The following is an 18,675-nucleotide window of genomic DNA, read 5'->3' as shown; positions in this document are numbered from 1 at the left end:
TTTGCTGTTTCTGTCCGATAGAAAACCATCCAACCGCTCTGGTTTTTCCTGGTTGTGTGTGACGCCTGCCCACGTCAGAGTTGTTCTTAAGGAACACAAGGTATCTGTCCGTGCCGATGACACACGACACTGACATTCACACTGCAGTGCACCGGGATGAACTCCAAAAGAAAACAGGCAGGCAAGGCATGAGGGAGAATATAAACCTGCATTGCCTCAGGTAGGGCCCACAGGTCACAGCGGGGCTTTCACACCATCCGGTTTGTCTCTCTATAAGGTTTTACCAGAGAGGCTCCAGAAGTAAAATGTAAAACTCAGCAACCGGGGGAAGAGACATCCTGTCAAGTACATGCAGACACATCCACAGTTGCTTCGCATGTGAACGGATTCATTTTGTGTGTTCTTACAGACTTGTTTGTGGGTGCGAAGAGGTTTGACAATCACAAAGCTGCACAATATGCACCTCTTCAAAAACCCTTGCTATTTAGGGAGGCTGTCCTTGGAAGATAAATGTGGGGGACGTCGTGTGCCTCGGGCCATAACAAGTTATCAAAGGTCCACAGTACGACACCTAACATCACAGTACCATTGTGGGATACAGCAATCAATTTCCAAGAACACAATCTGGTGCAGTCTTGTCTGTATGGGGTGTAACAACAGAAGAGCACTCAGGGTAGCTCTCCTGTCCACACTAAAGCGCCCAAGGCATTTACAGTGAGATAAGAAACATCAGCTCTAGACTGTCGATGAGTGGAAAAAGGTTGTCTGGTCTGATAAATCATCGTGCCCACTACATCGCAACAATGGTAGACTTGCAGTGTATAAACAACATGAGGCGATGGACCCATCATGTATGATTACGGCTCTATAGGTCAGTGGGGGAGGTGTAATAGTGTGGAGGCCATTGGACTGGCTTACACTCTGCTATTAATGTCTGTAGATTGATGCCTTAATGCCAGAGCATACCTTAACATCAGAGCAAATGTATGCTTTAATCACGGAAGGAATGGGTACTAAGATAGGATAATTCTCTTGGTCACAGTACAACACTTGTCTTGGAATAGTCTGAGGAACATTTAGAGTGAATAATCAACTGATATTGTTCCTACTAAAAAAATAATATCCAAAAAGGGGGATCCATTCATACAATCACTCAAACAATTGCACAAAGCACTGATGTGTTTGTGCTCTTAACAATGACAATGTTAGCCTCAGTACTGGGAGGCTACTAGCTTGGTTTCAGAACTGTACATCACTACCCACATCTCCGGTATGTTCAGTGATGGCCAGTGCTTGCTTATCGATGGCTATTTCCACGGAGAAATAGCTGACCAATGAGAACTTGGTAGACAGAATTAAGAATGGGGAGATCACCTTTGCCTTCATAGAAACCTAACCAAGTATCTCCAAATTTGGTGATTTTTAATTAATTTTTTTCTGATAAACTGAAGGATTAAGTGTTCCTTTATGAGTTGAGAAAATTCTCCTACCTCTTTTGCTGAATAAACTAGTTTAAACCCCACATGGATTAGTTGGAAAATGCATTGTCACAAATCAGAAAACTGTCTGTTTCATGAAAAGTTGACTTGTTACAGATCTCACAATACAGCGATTCTACAAACATATTATAGAATATGATGTATTCCTGTAAACTACCCAACAGTTTGAAGTAGTGCAAATTAGCATCTACAACATCAACATCTACACCAGTAAAATGCAACAGACACATCAATACATCAGCAATATAAATCCAAAAACATTAAAAAACACAAACAAGGTTCTGAATGCAGGACTTGATTCCTCAGGCTAAGAGGCTACATGTCTGTTGTTTCTACTAAAGCCGCCATCAGCACCGAAAGTGGTCCAACACGTTTCTGAACCAAAGGTTTCAATTCTCCTGATAACTGAATATATGACTGTAGATATTGGATGAAATGTTTTTGCTTCGCTTGGTGCAACACAACTTACATTTTATGACTGATTTTGAGAAAATCTGCAAATAACAAGCAACTTAGAACAGATGAATCGAGGGTGCTAGTGCACATTGATCTTCTCTTGAAATGATCTGTTTACAGTTGCATTTTCTGACCCAGAATATAATTTATGTTTCAGCCTTTAGGCCTCTTCTACTGCTGCATACATTTGATATAGGAGGAAAGTGTTTAGAATGTTACAGAGGTTAGAATGCAGTGTATACTAAACTTTGCTGCTGGAAACTATAAAGTTACGATTATTTGAAACGCAATTCTTATTTTCAGGTGATTACAAACTAATAAAAACATACCTATGAATATTATATTCCATCTCTGCCAGTAGTAACTCCTAAATGCTATGCACTGGACCTTTCTGGTGTATTCCAATTAGTAGTTAGTAATTGCTGAGAGTTGGAAACACTCTAATGGGGCAAGAAATGTAAACGAGTCAGATGTTCAGGCAGGTTGTTAACAAGCCAAGCCAGCGTCCCATTTCACAAAAGTGATTCGTAAGCACTGCTTACACACAGATTGCAAATTGCAACATCTTGTTTCACAAATGATGATAAACTGTGATGAATGTTTACAGCAGACAGATTGGGAAATATTTTTATTGTTGGTCCTCGTTTTCTCTTCCGAATAAGTTTGTCTGACACAGAGATTTGTTTAAAACCTGGATGATCATCTTACTGCTCATGTTTCTTGCCCTGCCTGACTTTAGCAATGTCACCATGTTTCCACATATTGGCAAATACTGTTGTGAGAAAACTCTTGTTATAGAAATGATGGCCGAAACTACAAAAATAGCCTAAAATTATCCGTAAAACACCATGTTAAATAAGGAAAATGTGACGTAGAAGCAAAGCTAATAATAAAGTAACAAAGATGACAGAAAGTCCAAACATATGTGGAGAGAGAGGCTGAGATTTGTTGATGCTAAGCCAGTCTGTGGGATGGTCTGGTCCTGAGGGTGAGTCAGAGAGTGGGTGTCAAGCGGTCAGGAAGACCATCAGGGGTACGTTTTGTTTTTAAGTGTGAGTGTGTGTGTGTGTGTGTGTGTGAGAGAGAGTGCGCATAAATCTGTGTGTCCTGATTTTGTTATTCCGCCAAATGTATTCAGCAAAATGCATCACAACGCTCGAGGCTATGATCTTTTATGATTCTCTGCCAGTGTGTGTTTTTTTATATTAAATTCTACGTAAGCTCAAGCCTGAGTTACTGCTGAGCAATTCGCCCACCACTGAGCTTTTCTTTCTTTCTTCCTCTGCCCCTTCTCTCTGCACCCCCCTTTCTCTGCCCCCACTCTGGTTTTATCTCTTTTTCTGCCTGTTTCTCTTTCTTTGCCTTATCGGTCCCTCTATCTGTGAGGCTTTTCCTGCTGCATATCTCTTCCACTGCCTCCTTCCTGACTTTCTCTCTCTCACTTTGTCTCTCCATCTTTCCAGCCTTTGTCCCTCTCCTCTGTTTCTCTATTTTCTGCCTTCTCTCGTTGCTGATGGCTCAAGAGCTCTTTTCACTCTGTCTCTGCTGGCTTCAGTTTCTATCTCAGGCAGGTCACACTCTCTTAGCCCTCGTCACAGACTGCCCACAGCTCCCAGAAACAAGCATACTAAATGATTCCCGGCAAGAGGCTTTTGTTTGAGATGGGGATGGAGAAAGAGAGAGAAAAATAGAGGGTTTATGTAACCACTCAGCTGCACAATTGACTCGCTCACTGACATGCTTTCTCCTTAGGTAAACATGGACCTTTCATTCCTTACAAGACCTCTACTGACCTTGTGGATCTTGCACTAGAGAAAAAAAGGAAGGTTTTACCTGTGTGTGTGTGTGTGTGTGTGTGTGTGTGTGTGTGTGTGTGTGTGTGTGTGTGTGTGTGTGTGTGTGTGGTTGACTGTAGGAGGTAAAGTTTTATGTCTTATTTTTCGTGGTGGAAGCATTCACATCATTTACTTAAATACCACACTGAAAATACTCCACTACAAGTAAAAATCCTGCATTGAAAATCTTACTTAAGAATTATCAGTATAATTTACTTAAGGTCCAAAGTGTAGGATTTGGTAGCATCTACAGTCTAGTTGCAGACTGTAACTCCCCCACCTCACCATCCCCTTCCATGCACGAATGAGAAACTATGGTGGTCGTGAAATGCAGAAAAAACGTGAGCGACCCTATCTAGAGCCAGTGTTGTTGCTGTTTATCCCTTTTTGGTCTACTGTAGAAACATGACGGTTCAACATGGTGGGCTAAATCCTACACACTAGACCTTTAAGTCTTCAAATTATCAAAAAAAAAAAAAAAAAGGGGGAGTAACTAGTAACTACAGCTATCAGACAAAGAGGTGGAGTAAAAAGTAGGTAGTGGAGTACAAGTACACTGCATGAAAAGGAAATACTCAAGTAACTACAAGTACCTCAAATTTGTACTTAAGTACATTTAGTGAGTGTATTCAATTACATTTAACCACAGCTTATTTTCATAGTTCTGTCCATCATTCTTATTGGTAGTAATACCCCCGTACTCACCTCAAGTTCACAGCTGAGATTTGGGAATCTGACGACACAGCTAAAAATAAGTCTGACGGGGTAGCTCAAGCTCTAGCAACAAATTCCCAGGTTAACCAAACTTATTTGAAAGAGCGAGGCAACGTGAAAAACTGATTTCTGTCCAGTCATGAATTTTATCATGACACTGACAAATTAACTGTGTAATAAGGTCAGTACCTCAGCCAATAGTGCTTTGGTGTACTGCCTTGGTGCTTTACTTTGGTGATTATTGGTATTATCATAACTGATAGAAATAATCAAAAGTAAGAAAAGTAAGTTGTAATAAACTGGAACTATCATTTTATGTTGCATATTAGATTTCTTGGGTGTACTGTTGGGTTAAATGGGTTAATTTGTTCACGTACATATTTGCTTTCTTACAGAGATGCCTGTAAATACAGTAAATGGTGTCACTACTGTTGAATCAAGTTGCTATGATTCATTGTCTTATCCATATTGCAAAACAATCAAGAGCAGAAAATAAAGGTTTTACTCATCAACCAGCTATGCCCTGTGGATTTTCTTTTCCCAACCATAGAATAAAAATCTAACAAATGTTTTTTTCCTTTCCACAATGATCTGTACACAAATCAAGCTTTGCAGCCACAGCCAAATATTGACCAGCATCTGACAATTGGCTGCTGTTCATTTTCAGCAACTCAGAGTCACTCACCAATGTTGTGTATTTTGATGTTTGGCCTGACTGTGTAGTCAGGAGGAGTCTGACTGGAGTCATCATCTGCCTGGGAAACTAAGAAACACACCACATATACACACAAAGACAGAGAGAGAGAGAGAGAGAGAGAGAGAGAGAGAGAGAGAGAGAGAGAGAGAGAGAGAGAGAGAGAGAGAGAGAGAGAGAGAGAGAAGAGCGGGGAATAAAAAAAGCAGAGGAGAGAAACAAAGATGGAGAGAGAGACATGGAGAGAAAACAGCCCATTAAAACAACAAGACTGAGTAAAATGTGCATTTTAGGCACCACTATATTGTACAGATATGGGAAAAAAAACAGTTGGCGTGCCCCTGCCTCTGAGAAAGCATGAAGAAATCCTGGACCGAGACTCCAGTCTTCCATCTGATGATTAAAAGCATTTGGAACCAGTGGACAGAAATCATTTTCACATTTACTGTTCGTCTAGACAGAATTACATTCAGTCTGCATTGCCAAATGATCCACGAATGAATGATGTGTGGGTTTGTTGATATGCATGTGTATACATCTTTGTGTATGTTTTTTGCTTTTTCCAATTAAATATGTGTGTCGGTGAGAGCCTGTGATTCCACTGCATAGTTAGGAGGATGAAATAGCATTTACAGAGAATTTACATAGAGGCTGGTAGCAATCAATTTGAAACTCTTTACAGATGTAAAGCATATGCCATGAATATTCACATCTTTGTCTTATCTTTAAATCTTATAAGGGCTGAGACACACAGAGGAAATGAAAACGGTCTGGGGGCAGCTGAAATCAACAGCTTTTTGATAGCAAGCTGTTAAAATGACCTTGCTGAGTAAAGGTTGTGGATTGTAAACTAACTAAATGCACCAATGTGCACATAGTCAGTCATGCACACGCACAAACACACGTTAAAAAATTTATGGCTGACATAGTACCACGTGCAGACACGCACACACATGCTCAAACTCCAGCACCTCGAACACACGCGCACACACACACACACACACTCACACAGAAGCAAATGGAGGCGTGGTAGACACATCAATAGATTAGCCGTGACACTGGGATGGGGGGGGTGTTAAGGTGATGTGTACACAGGGGCTGACACTGGCCTGAGTGTGGGATGTATTAGTGCTGACAAGGTTAGAGGAGAGGGGGAGGCTTTCAGCACAGGGCTCCCTGATCAAAGGCCTGCAGGGGAGAGAGCAGGCTACCAGGGTAAAAATAACACACACACTATACAGAGCAGCAGGCATCAGAGAGCCAGAAAGAGAGAAGACGAGATAGACGGTGAGGGAGGAGGGAGGAGGGAGAGGGGATGAGATGGTCAAGAGAGCTAGGGGGGAAAGAGGGCAGAGAGAGCTGGATCTTGTGAAACAGTTTTTTCTTTTTTTTACATCTTTTGTACATCTTCGCGAGAGCATGTCATTCACAGAGAGATAGAGCATTACTGTAATAGCACTGAGACAGAGAATAACATTAAACCATCACTCTCAAAGCACTGCTTCGAGGGAAAAGACGCCACCATCAAAACCTCGCCAAGACAGCGAGCGGCAGAAAAGCCTCTCTCTGAGAGGAGACTGTCTGATCTTAGTTTTTCTCTCTCTCTCTCTCTCTCTGTCTGTTTCTCTCTCTCTGCCCTCTTTGTCTCTCCTTTCTCTGCGTCTATGTGCGTTTGGGAGATAGAAAGAGATAGGTGGAGGGAGGAAAGTGTAGGTAAAGTGACACAGAACGAGAGGAGATGATGTAAAATGAGTTGGAGAGAGCTGTGTGGAGGCAGGGCAGAGAGGAGCTGTTGGGTCTCACCGGTGGAGCAGCAGACGTAGACCCTCAGTCTCAGGCAGCTGTGGCCGTGGTGGTGGGTGGGCGTGGCTAAAACAGAGAGCAAACAACAACACGTCAACCTTGTGCCCTCTGCAGGCCGCACCGCCCTCAACAATCAGCTGTGCAAACTGCAGCGCTGCGACTGAGCAACCGCCCTGTCCTCAGCTGAACTTCCACAGTCTATTAGCAGCACCCACACGCCATCAATACATGAGGGTGACCGCAGCCTTAGAGCCACTCTGCATGCGCAACATCCTCAGGCTTTTCTATGCATCACAATGAAAAAAGTGGCGTAAAGTCGTCTGACTCACAGATATAGTAGTATTCCTGGCCCACGTTGAACTCGTAGCCCAGCGAGAAGGCGCTGTAGCGCTGGAACTTCTCCGAGAACTTGATGGGGGCGTGAGGCGCATGGGGCCGGTTGCACTCCCAGCGCTTGAAGCCCAGCTGGGGGTCGCAGGTGCGGTAGCCGCGGTAGCTGACCATGTAGAGGATGTACTGCTCGGCCACGGTGCGCTCCAGCGTCCCCCGCTGGGTGGTGTTATAGTGCGGGCAGTAGATGTCCAGGTAGTCGTTGACGCTGACCTGCACCGTGTATCCCTCTCTTCGTAGCCTGATTTAACAAAAGAAAAAACACACAGAGCGACAGAAAGAGAGGGAGAAAGGAAAAGTGGGATAAAGAAAGAGGGAAAGACAGATAGAAAAATGTGGATAATTAACTATGGCTGCACACAAAGAATCGTTACATCTGTTAAAGGATTGTTTCACTTTCAGATCCTTGACACAAATGTAAGGTTGCCAGGCAACGAGACTCCAGAAAATCACTCCTTGCCAAGAAATAGACCCGCAAATAACCCCCCTATAAAACTGCCAATTGTCATTTTTGCACTTTACAAACAAACTCAACATGTTAATTAAAGAGCTTTAGATGTGTTTGTAGGCGGATTTCTGTACATACATACATGGAGCCAGGCTAGCTGCCCCCCTTCCAGTCGTTGTGCTAAGCTCACACAACAATCTCCTGGCTGTAGTTTAATATGGAACAGATGTAAGAGTGGTATTTATCTTCTTGTCTAATTCTTGGCAAGAAAGCGAATAAGATTATTTCCCCAAAACACTGATCTTAAACACTTATCTGTACAATTATTATATTGATTCTAAAAAAGAGCCCAGATCTTCAAACAAACAAACCCAAATATATTTAATTTACAGTGAGAAAAAAGCAGCAAATACTCATTTACAGGGGCAGTCCCAGAGGTGTACACTGGGTGGCTGCCAACCCTGAAAAAATGCCTGGCCCCCCCAGCTGCCACCACAGTTTGTATCAAATTAAATGCATTCATTTTGATTCATTTTAAATGTGTTATGGTAACATTTTAGATGAAGTGAAAAAATACACGTATTTGGCAAAATGTCTGAAGATTTGGTTATAATCATTTATAGTTTTCTAATGTTACCTTTAGATATTTCTATTCAATCCTTTACTAATGTTTGCAGTTAAACTAACATGTATTTTCGGCCACCCTTTAAGGCTCCATGCCGCCCTCTTACCACCCCATAAATATTTCTCTGGATCTGCCCCTGCACACTTGAAAAGCTAGAAGCAGTAAATAGTAATGTTTTTTACTTGATACATTACATCAGTTACATTAAATGATTAATCAAATAAATGAATCTTCTGCCTACTGACTAACCGATTAATCAACTGATCTTTTCAGCACTAAAGTTAACATAAAAGCAACTCAAAGAGGCCAGAGAGCGATAGACCTTTCCCTCTGCATACATTAACACCCTCTTTTCTTCAAGAGAGAAACTATTACACCTAAACTACTACCCCCCTCTGCATACAAAAACACATTTTCCTCGCTAAATGCCTTGTGGCGAGTGCTGAGGACGGTGCTGAGAATGATAATCTGCACTCCTGTCTTCCCCCCTGAGCCAGCTACAGGCCAGGTCATTGAGGCGGAAGGAGATCCTGTCAGTGGCGATGTATGCTCTGGCCGCAGGGGAACCAGCCAGCACACAGTACATATGATGGACCAAGCTCCCCCGACAACCAAGGAAGGCCACTCTAAGGTTGAGTGAGTGTGTGTGTGCGTGTGTGTGTGTGTGCGTGATGTACATGATGGTACAGTAACCCTTCAGTTGATTCAAGACTCCTTGCTGAACAACTGAGGCAATGATGTGATATGATTTTGCATTCAGCCGCCACGCTGTGAGCTCAGCTGTTTATAATACTAAGTATACTTATTATGTAAATTACACAATCTGTAATTAGACAAAGTAGAAGTCATTAGAAGGGCTCCTGCAGGTGAGCTGATGAGATGGGAATTGTCCTTGGCTGCAGTGATGTGTAACCTGTAACAACTATAGTTGTAATGACTACCTTACACCACTAGGTGGAGGTATTGTGCTTTATTATGTTTAAAGAGCACTCCCCCACACACACACTTCTCCTCTGCACTCATTTTTTCTCTTCTACTGGTTGTCTCCTCTTTCTTACACATTTTCTGTTACACACATACAAATGAGCACTCAGTTGCACACACTCACAACCATCCTTCACTGTGTATACATTGTGCCTACACACACACACACACACACACAAAGCTGCGGACACGCTCTCACAAACACGCACACACGTGCATACGTTACTAGGTCAGGTCTCCAGAGAGATTATTATTCAATTACAAAATGTGGATCAGAAATGTCATGGCACCTCTCTCCTTCTCGTTCTCTCTCTCTTTTTCTGTCTCGCCATCTTTCTTGCAGTGGCGTTACAACTGTTCTCTTTTCTGGATCTTCTCCCATCCTCCTTTTCATCTCCACTCCTTGTCTTCGTTTACACACACGCTGAGGCAGATGAATATCAATTCTCTTAACCAGTGTTTCTTTTTGGGCCATCAATCTTATCTGTGCTTTCTATCCCTGCTGCTCAGATGTGAGATGACAGACTTTTGTCTTGCAGTGCTGCGGGAAGAGACAACACAGCTATGCTTCAAAGGGACTATATTTAGAGAGGGGGGGAGGTTGTGATGGGGGAAGAGCAGAGGGGTAGAGAAAGATAAAGAGGTACAATGGGTGTGGGGTAGAGAGAATGGTAAGTAGATAGACCTAAGATGAAAGTAGGAGAAAGAGGGTGCGTTGAATATGAAAACCTGCGATGAGGAGAATCCTGGATGCGAGTGGCGTGTAAAAAAGTCGAGAGTGATGCAGTCACTGAGAAACAGGTGAGAGGATGGCGGCGTGCGAGAGGAGCTGGATGCAAGGAGGCAAGAGCAGGAGTAAGGGAGCGTGTGTGTGTGTTTGTGTTTGAGCACTTGAGCATGCTGGGTTATACTGAGACAGTACAGCAAATGCAGCTAAAGGACCAGCGATGCATTTGTTCTTTTGTTTTAAGGTTTAGATGACTCTATTGTAACGCTACAATTCAACTCACAATCTAACACAATTAACAGTACTCAATATCATTTTCTCACAATGTTTTTTAACAAAGTGAAGACAAATCATAACTGAAAAAGATTCCTTTTCTTCCTTTTTAATCTTCACACATTTGTATGGTGGCTCATGATATATCTTGACATCCCTAACTGATTGTTTAGTGTATAAAATGTCAGGATGTAGTGAAAAATGACTATTACAATCGTACAGGGCCAATGGAGGTATCTTCATACTGCTGGTTTTGTCCAATACACACTCCAAAATCCAAAGATATTCAATTTACAGTGATATAAAACTGAAAGAAAGAAGCAAATACTCACATTTGTGCAGCACATTTTGGAATGTTTAGCACTTCAGGTTGGTAAATAACTTAAATAATTACCAGTAATTAAACCCAAATTGGTTGCTGATTAATTTTCTGTTGTTTGACTAATTGTTTCAGCAGTAGATGAACAAGCAACCCTGTTACTTTACTGTTTTGGTTATCACTCTGACTCACTAGACATAACTACACAGCAGGAGGACCATTTGTTCCAAACGTAAAGTCAGCAGTAGAAGAAGCTGGGGAAGAAAGGAAGTAAGAAAGAGGAGGAGGAGGAGGAGGAGGAGGGGGAAAATGACTTGAAGAAGAGGAGAAGGTAAGGTGGTGCAGAGGGGAAAAACAGGAGGAAAGGAGACTAAAAGGGTGAAGTGAGAAGAACAGGCTGGCTGGGTGAGAGGAGTCCCTCTAGGTGTACGCTGTTATATAAGCAGTCCACTTAGTGGCACAAGACAGAAAGGTTGCAGGGCAGAGAGGAACGGAGGAAAGAGAGGAGAAGAGAAACAGAAGAAGGGGGTGAGAGGAGATTTAATAACTTACGGTAGTGGGAGGAGGGGGATGGGTGAGGGAGGAAAATGCATTGAATGATGACAACAAAGAGAAAGGCGCAGAAAGGGAGGCAGAGGCTCAGACAGAGACATAGTGCTCCCCGGGGATGAACATATATGTGGTAAAAGTGCATAAAAAAGACTGATGGCTCTCATTCTCTTGTTGTCTCTCTTTTCCTGCAGCCGGTTCCCTCTCTCCAACTCTCTTCCTCTCTTTCCGCTGTGCATCGTCTCTATGGTGGTTTTGCTGTCTCATCATCATTTTCCTATGAGTGGGAGTGTGCAGCTAGTTAGTAAAGGCTGCACAAGCTGGTGAAGACTGCCAGGGGAGGCAGATAGCAGGGGAGAGAGAGAGAGAAAGAGGAAGACAGAAAGAGGAGGAGGGGGGCGAGGAAGAGTGAGACAAAGATAGCACCACTGCACCTTTCACATCTGCGTTAAAAAGAGTCTTTGGAGAATACCAACGGTATCAATAAATAACAATGGTGAAGTAGCGCTACAGCTAAGACACTCTAAAACGTACAGTTCAGTGGACAGAAACTGAGAATCTCCTACAACCACAGAACAAATCTATAATTCCTGTAGTGAAAAATAACAGGCAAAGATCATAAACAATAATTTGTAAGTCACAAAAACGAGGAGAAATATGAAACATTATTAGAAAATATTTCCCTCACTTTCCACATGAGCGATGTCAATCATTTTTTGTTTTGCTTCACCAGGCTTAAAACTAAAACAAATCTGTGTCCTCTGTCATTTCTCTGTATAATAATTTTGCCAGACTGCATCAAAGTGAAAGCAGAAGCATGAGCGCTGCTGGCTTTCAAGGAAAATAATACCAGTGCAATTGTATTTGTTTTATTTTTTCTGAGTTTTATTTTTTATTTTTTCTACTGACATGAATGGATAGGAAAAGTCTAAATCCACCAAGGTATTCTTCACAGTCTGAAGTTAGTGCTGTTTGTTCTGCTACAGGTTCGCCCTACATTACTGCCAGAGGCTCCAACTGTTTCCAAAGATCCATTAAAAACAGCTGGAAGAGACAAGTTGTTGCTTTTGACAAGAGTAGTCCAACCTTACAGGAGAAAAGACAGTAATAGCTTCTGACTGTGGAAAAGAAACACTTGTGGGTTTTCATCTCTTCATAGGTATTAATGCTGATAGGTACAGTAAGAATATAATTACACCAGTATTATCCTTTGCAAATACACATATCACAAAACTCTTGGAGGCTTACTTTTATAGACCATGAAAGTCAAATAACTGTTTTAAAGCAAAGTACTTTTATTTCTTCCAACGCTTACAGTACCAATTTTCTCTTATTTGGCCAAAATGTCCTTCTTGATTCAGTTTCCTTGCCAAGATATCTGAAGACGTCTTCTCCCACTTGCTTTATGTACTTGTATATAATAATATATAATATATATAATAATTATGAACAGAGCTTTTTGAGTCAAAAATAGCACCAGAGATTACATTTAAAGAATCGGCTTTTGCATAAATGCTCTCGTCTTTGCACAGACTATCACACCATCCACACCAACACTAAGTAATCTATGTGTAATTAACAGTACAAAGCTGTTTTTTGGTGTCTGCGTTGTTTGTCATTATTGCTTTTGAAGATGGCTGCCATGAAAAATTAGTTCATTAAACTTTTTATCAAAGTAATTATGTAAAATCTTGTACTTTCTGTGTACCTCTACAGCGCTGCTGTCTAGCTCTTGTAGAAGCTTATTTCAGAAAAGATGAGGTCAGCGTGGCATCATCATTGATGACCTTAAAAACACACTCTCTGGGGTAATCAACATCAGCCTCATCAGGAGGATAAACTACCGATGCGCGAAATAGCGTGACTTAAATGCCATTCACCAATCGTCTGTTTACCACCGACAAGACTCCTCCAATCGAGTCCCCTGGCAGGGACAAGCTGGGCTCTGCTGTTTTTCTCTGTACCTCAGCACCAAAACTCATTACTCGTGCACGCACACATGCGCACAGAAGACACAGACAACCATCAGACATGCATTGCGAGCATACACACGCGCACACAAGCACAATATCTCCTGTGAGTCGTCGCTGATTGAGTTAACGCCGCAATTAACGGCCTGGTTTACAATGTTTCGATCCAAAATGGAGGATTGAGGGTGGAACAAGTGCTGAGCCAGTCTGTAGGAAGAGGCAAACGCTGCAACTCTCTTCTATCACTATTAGACCACTGGGAGTCATCCACCAGTCTCCTCCACAACCTCTGTCCACTCTGGCCTCAGAGAAATTGAGGAACATTACCTTTTCATATTTACCCATCCTTGTATAAACCTCCCCACGGCATATTCCCCGGCCCTCCACCTTTGCTTCCCTCATTCGAAAAAAAGCTCTGCCACATTTCTTTTCTGGCCTTTATTTAATTCAGGGAAGCTTTGCAATAAAATTCTTTAACATTTACAGACATCTACACCTTGGATATATCCTGTAAAGCTGCAGTATCGTCATTTTCGGTCTATAGTTCTGGTGCAGAAATTACAAGTCTTGCTCAAGGACACCTTGACAGCAATTACCTTTTCAAGGCGATCACCTCAAGAACAGTTTATCAATTTGAATCACATTTCAGCCTTTCTGTTCCTTGACTGACCTCAGTGTGGACAAAGCTTGCTTTCAGCTGTTTCTTATAAAGTAGCTCCACTTCAGTCAAATCACATCCACAGTGTGCTCCACTGCTAGGAGACACTCTCTAGTCTGCAGCTGAGAAATGCTGAAATGCCAAAGCTTTCAAATCAATTAATCACTCTAGTAATTAATACATTTGTGTTGATGTTGCCTGGTCATGGCATTTACACTGCATGCCAACAACAATGAGGTGAAACAACTTCAAGTGCAACATTAAATGCTCAATTGAATTGCTGTTGTAGTTTGAACATGCAGAAAGTTATGGATTTCAGCTCTAAAGTGATGCTTTATTGATCTCCCATAAGCAAAATCTCTTTGCTTTCCCCTCTCAGAGGGACACCACAGTGCAGCCTCAGCTAAAGAACATCCAGCAGCTTGTGGGGCTGATTCTTGCCGACACAGGGGCTGAGAAATAGATCTTTTTGGTTAAAGGACACTCTCTCTGCTCACTATTCCACCCTGCAGTTCAGTTGCTTGGTGTCTCTGTCTCCCCCAGCCTTGCTCTTGGCGTGCCTTTAGTAAAGTGGGTGGGTGGTCGGGGGCTCGGGGGACCCGTTCTGAAATGTAAAGCATTAGCCAACATAACTGAGGCAAATGCACCTATGAGAAGGGCATGCAGTCTGTCACATATTAGGGAACACAGAATTTCTGGCAGCACCACTGGATTTATAGTCCAAGCTGGTGGAGGAGATGATGCAGAGATGAGTCAGGACTCCAACATCAGCGGGTGCTTACAACATAAACCACAAATACACACAAGCTGAGGGTTTGGAACCCTCCAAAGTGGGCACAGGATGATGAGCATGATAACAACTTAGAAAAAAAAACATTCTTCTTTCTTTTTGATTAATTACTTTACTACTAATGTTGAAAAATGGTGAGAAATCCCTACAACAATTCACTTGGCCCAAGCTTCAAATTGCTTGCTTTGTCTGACCAATAGTCCAAAACGCGAATATATTCACTTTCCAATGATACAAAACAGAGAGAAACAGCCAATCCTCACAATTAAGAAGCTAGAACCAACAATGTTTAGCATTTGATGAATGCTTTTAACAACTAATTAAAATTCTACTTAATGGTGAAATACTGGATAGTTTTGTCTCTTCAAGCCTTTAAAACAATTCAAGAACTGAAAATCCCCCTTTGGTTAAATGGCACACAACTTGCATGAAACGTTTTAAACGAGGTCAGACATCGCTCCATTTTAAGGAGTCATGAATGAAAAAAAAAACATGTTTGGATACACTGGCCTAATGCAAAGGGCACTTCATGTTTACTAGTTGTCTCAGTGGGCTTTCTTATTTGAATTGTGGCAGTGAGGGAAAGAAAACATGATCATGATCAACATAATAACGCCATTTCCACAGCTCCAACTTCTGATTAAATCACTCGCAATGCATTATGGGATGCCGCCAGCTTGTTCAGAGGAAATATGAACAGGCATAAATTTCATTGATTAATCTATGTGGCTTAAGCTGCTCTTTACTTTCTAGACATCCACAGAGGAAGTTTAAATATCAAACAGAAATATGGATGACACAGTTGAATATTAAACTGTGGCTCTCCTCCAGCTAGACTTTGCATAAAAAATGTAATAGAGGACACTGGGCATGTTTTCTCCTTTTAATACAGTGAAATGCTTCCAAGGACCACTTGGGAATGCTTTTCTGACTATAATTGGCTACTGCGCTTTGGGCTTTGCATTGGTGTGGCATCTTAGACTGGCAGCAATATGGCTTACACATTAGTGAGCATTCAAATCCAACAATAAACTCCCTATTTTACTGACTATGGTTTAGTTTAGTAATCCAACTGAGATTTTAATTGGCCAAAATATCAGTGCTATAGTTTGTGTAATGTCCAAAAATATATTATAATTATAATAGATGACACACACACACACACACACACACACACACACACACACACACAATACAATAAAATGGTGAAATGGGAAACAGATAAATGGAAGCCCTCCTCCTCTAATGACAGAAGACAGAAAACCTTCAGAGGTGTCAGGAGGTGATGTCAGACCTCGGTCACGGCCAGTCTTGAAGAGTCATCCATCCCGCTGAGTTCGTGGTGTGATTACATCCTGCGACAAGCCGCGATAACAAGGGTCCATCTCTCTCAAGGTGAGGCTCTAATTGTACCTCACTATTAAAGGCTTGATCGCCCACATCTGCTCTCTTGGTCTCACTGCAAGCTCACTTCTCATTTGCTCTGTCTCACACCCCAACACACTCCTGTCTTTCTTTCACTATTAATCCTCTTTGCAGAATGATGTCGTCAGATCATGAAAAGGACCACTCATTCCCCTCATCCCTTCCTTCACGTTCTCCCACAAAGGTCCCGCATTCATACATGGATAATGGACTGTACCAGCCTTGTGGAAAACGATTGTGTGTGTGTGTATGTGTGAGTTCAGGTAAGGACACAGATTACTCCAAACAACACTGAATTTGACATGTTCTCAGGTCGCTGAATGTGGCACCAGGTGTAAATCAGACTGATTTGGAGTTTGTGAAGGAGATGGCACCCAAAATAAAGACAATCTACAGCAGTTGTGAATTTTAAGTTGCTTTTTGAAGAGGAAATGCTGAACTTGGGGGGATGTATATATAAAGAGAGATTACTCCTTTTTTGCAAAGCATGAGGAAGAGGAATGAGTTGAACGTCTGCTTGAATGTTTTTTGCAATCTTCTAAAACTTTCATTGAATGACTGAATCACAGTGACAAAGCAATGGTTGTTCAAAATATAAATAAATCTGTATAATTTCTTTCAAAACAGAACAGAAATATAATTCCAACACCATGATTGATAAATTATGTACGTAACATATTAACATCTGTTAAGTACCTTCACCAAATGGACCTCATATGATGCCTGCTGCATTGGAACGAAGCAGCCTTAAATCAGAAAATGATAAATCATGGATCATGTGAAAATTAGTAGGGCTGCATGATATGATATAAACATCTTATTGCAATTATATTGTCTGATATTGCAATCTGATTCAAGATTAGTGTGGTAATGATCAGGATAATGTGAAATGTTTTGGGGGGTCTGTACCAAACAAACATGTTTCATTAAATCTGGAGAACAAGATTTGTAGGGGCTGCAGTACTTCATTATAATGCTGTTATGTCATACATTTTACCTTTATAATTTTTTTTGCATATTGTACTTGTTACAACCATTCCATACAACAATACTGGTACTACAATCTCCCCAAAGTGGAAATGAGACTGCTGGGAAATTTGGTATGGGGACACCAAAATGGAAATCAAAGCCCAATGCAGCCTCATTTTTTTTGCCACAAACCTGACATATTATCTGTGGGAACATACCAATTTCTATTTTGTTTGCTGTGTACTGCTGCTTAAATGTAAAGGGTGCTGGCCTCAGAGAGAGAAAGAGTCCGACAGACAGGCAGAGAGACAGAAAGCGAGATAGCAGAAGGGCTGTGACACACAAAAGAAGCTCTCATCAAGATGAATTCTCCACAGTACACACCCTCAGCAAGGGTGCCAGGCAGCTCCTGTTAGCCCGCTGTGGCCATGTCCAAAAACAAAGTGCTTATCTCGCCCATCTCCAACTGTCTGGCCACTGACAGAGCAGAGGACACTCTTAAGAAAAAGACTAAGATGGTTCACAGGTTCACACCTCAGCTTAATATTCATCTAAAGAAAAAAACGACAAATTAAAGATTGGAACAGGCAGGCAGGTAAAACAGAACACAGAATTACCACAACATATAGAAAACTATAAGTAAAATATAGCACAAAAGTAAACCCACAGAGAGACTTGTGAGCCATGAGACAACTTCTACTATCTTCATAAAGTGCGGTATGCAAGCTTTGAAGTTCAGTGTGTGAGGGGCTCGGCTGCTCTCACAGGAAGTCAACCACAGTAGGGTGTTCGCTTTCAAAAACCTCCGTCTTTAAGCCTCTACTCTGGGCTGGCACACATATCCCTCTCTGAGCGAGAACGAAAAAGAGAGGAAAGAGAACAAAGGCAGGAGAGAGGGAGTGGGGAAGAGGAGGAAGGGAAGAAAGAAAGATGAAGGAAAGTGGTTCTGGGTCAGATTTAGACTGGATGATATTCAGGCAGCGCCAACCTAATGGATGCCAAGTAGAATAATCTGGTCTTTTATCTCTGAGCCATGGCAACTCCAGGGTTTCATGTAGGTACGCAGCCCCCCCCCAAAAGACCACCAAACACACATAAACGCACACCCTCATGCACTTTCAAAACTATAAAAGAAATGTCAAAGCAAGCACACTCCCTGATGACTGAGGCTAAATACAATTAACTTACACCTAGTTTTTAACAAATAAACACCCTCACATTACGTCATTTCCAGCTTGTGATATCCCCAAATACAGCAAACATACAGAAGCACAAACACTCCAGAGCAGGCCTCCATAAATAATTCACCCATTTTCTTAAAATAACCCATCGCCCTTTTAAAATATACCCTCTTTTCTTTGTGCAAACAACCCTCCAGCTTGCACAGCAGAGTGGTCATGGAGTAATTATTTACACGTTCCACCAGAGAGCACTGATAAGAACCTGTATAGGAGGACAAAAAGAGCTACTGGGGTGGGGGAGTTTGCTCAGGTAGCATGTCAATCTGTGGCCCATTAGCAAGTGATGCCATGCAGGCATGTTCAAAG

General features: G+C 41.9%; 1 protein-coding gene across 1 annotated transcript in view; it reads right to left on the bottom strand.

Annotated features, from left to right (window-relative positions):
* Nucleotides 1-18,675, bottom strand: part of efna3a (ephrin-A3a) — a 58,721-nt gene that overhangs the window by 3,589 nt on the left and 36,457 nt on the right. Inside the window, exons 2-4 of the mRNA XM_051390301.1 lie at nucleotides 7,331-7,632; nucleotides 7,002-7,067; nucleotides 5,190-5,267 (exon numbers count right to left, since the gene is read on the bottom strand). Of these exons, the coding sequence (XP_051246261.1) occupies nucleotides 5,190-5,267; nucleotides 7,002-7,067; nucleotides 7,331-7,632 (446 nt within the window). The remainder of the gene's footprint in view (nucleotides 1-5,189; nucleotides 5,268-7,001; nucleotides 7,068-7,330; nucleotides 7,633-18,675) is intronic.

The sequence above is a fragment of the Dicentrarchus labrax genome, unplaced genomic scaffold (genome assembly GCF_905237075.1).
Source record: "Dicentrarchus labrax unplaced genomic scaffold, dlabrax2021, whole genome shotgun sequence".
In the NCBI taxonomy this organism is placed as follows: Eukaryota; Metazoa; Chordata; class Actinopteri; family Moronidae; genus Dicentrarchus; species Dicentrarchus labrax.
This window is presented reverse-complemented; position numbering and strand designations above follow the sequence as displayed.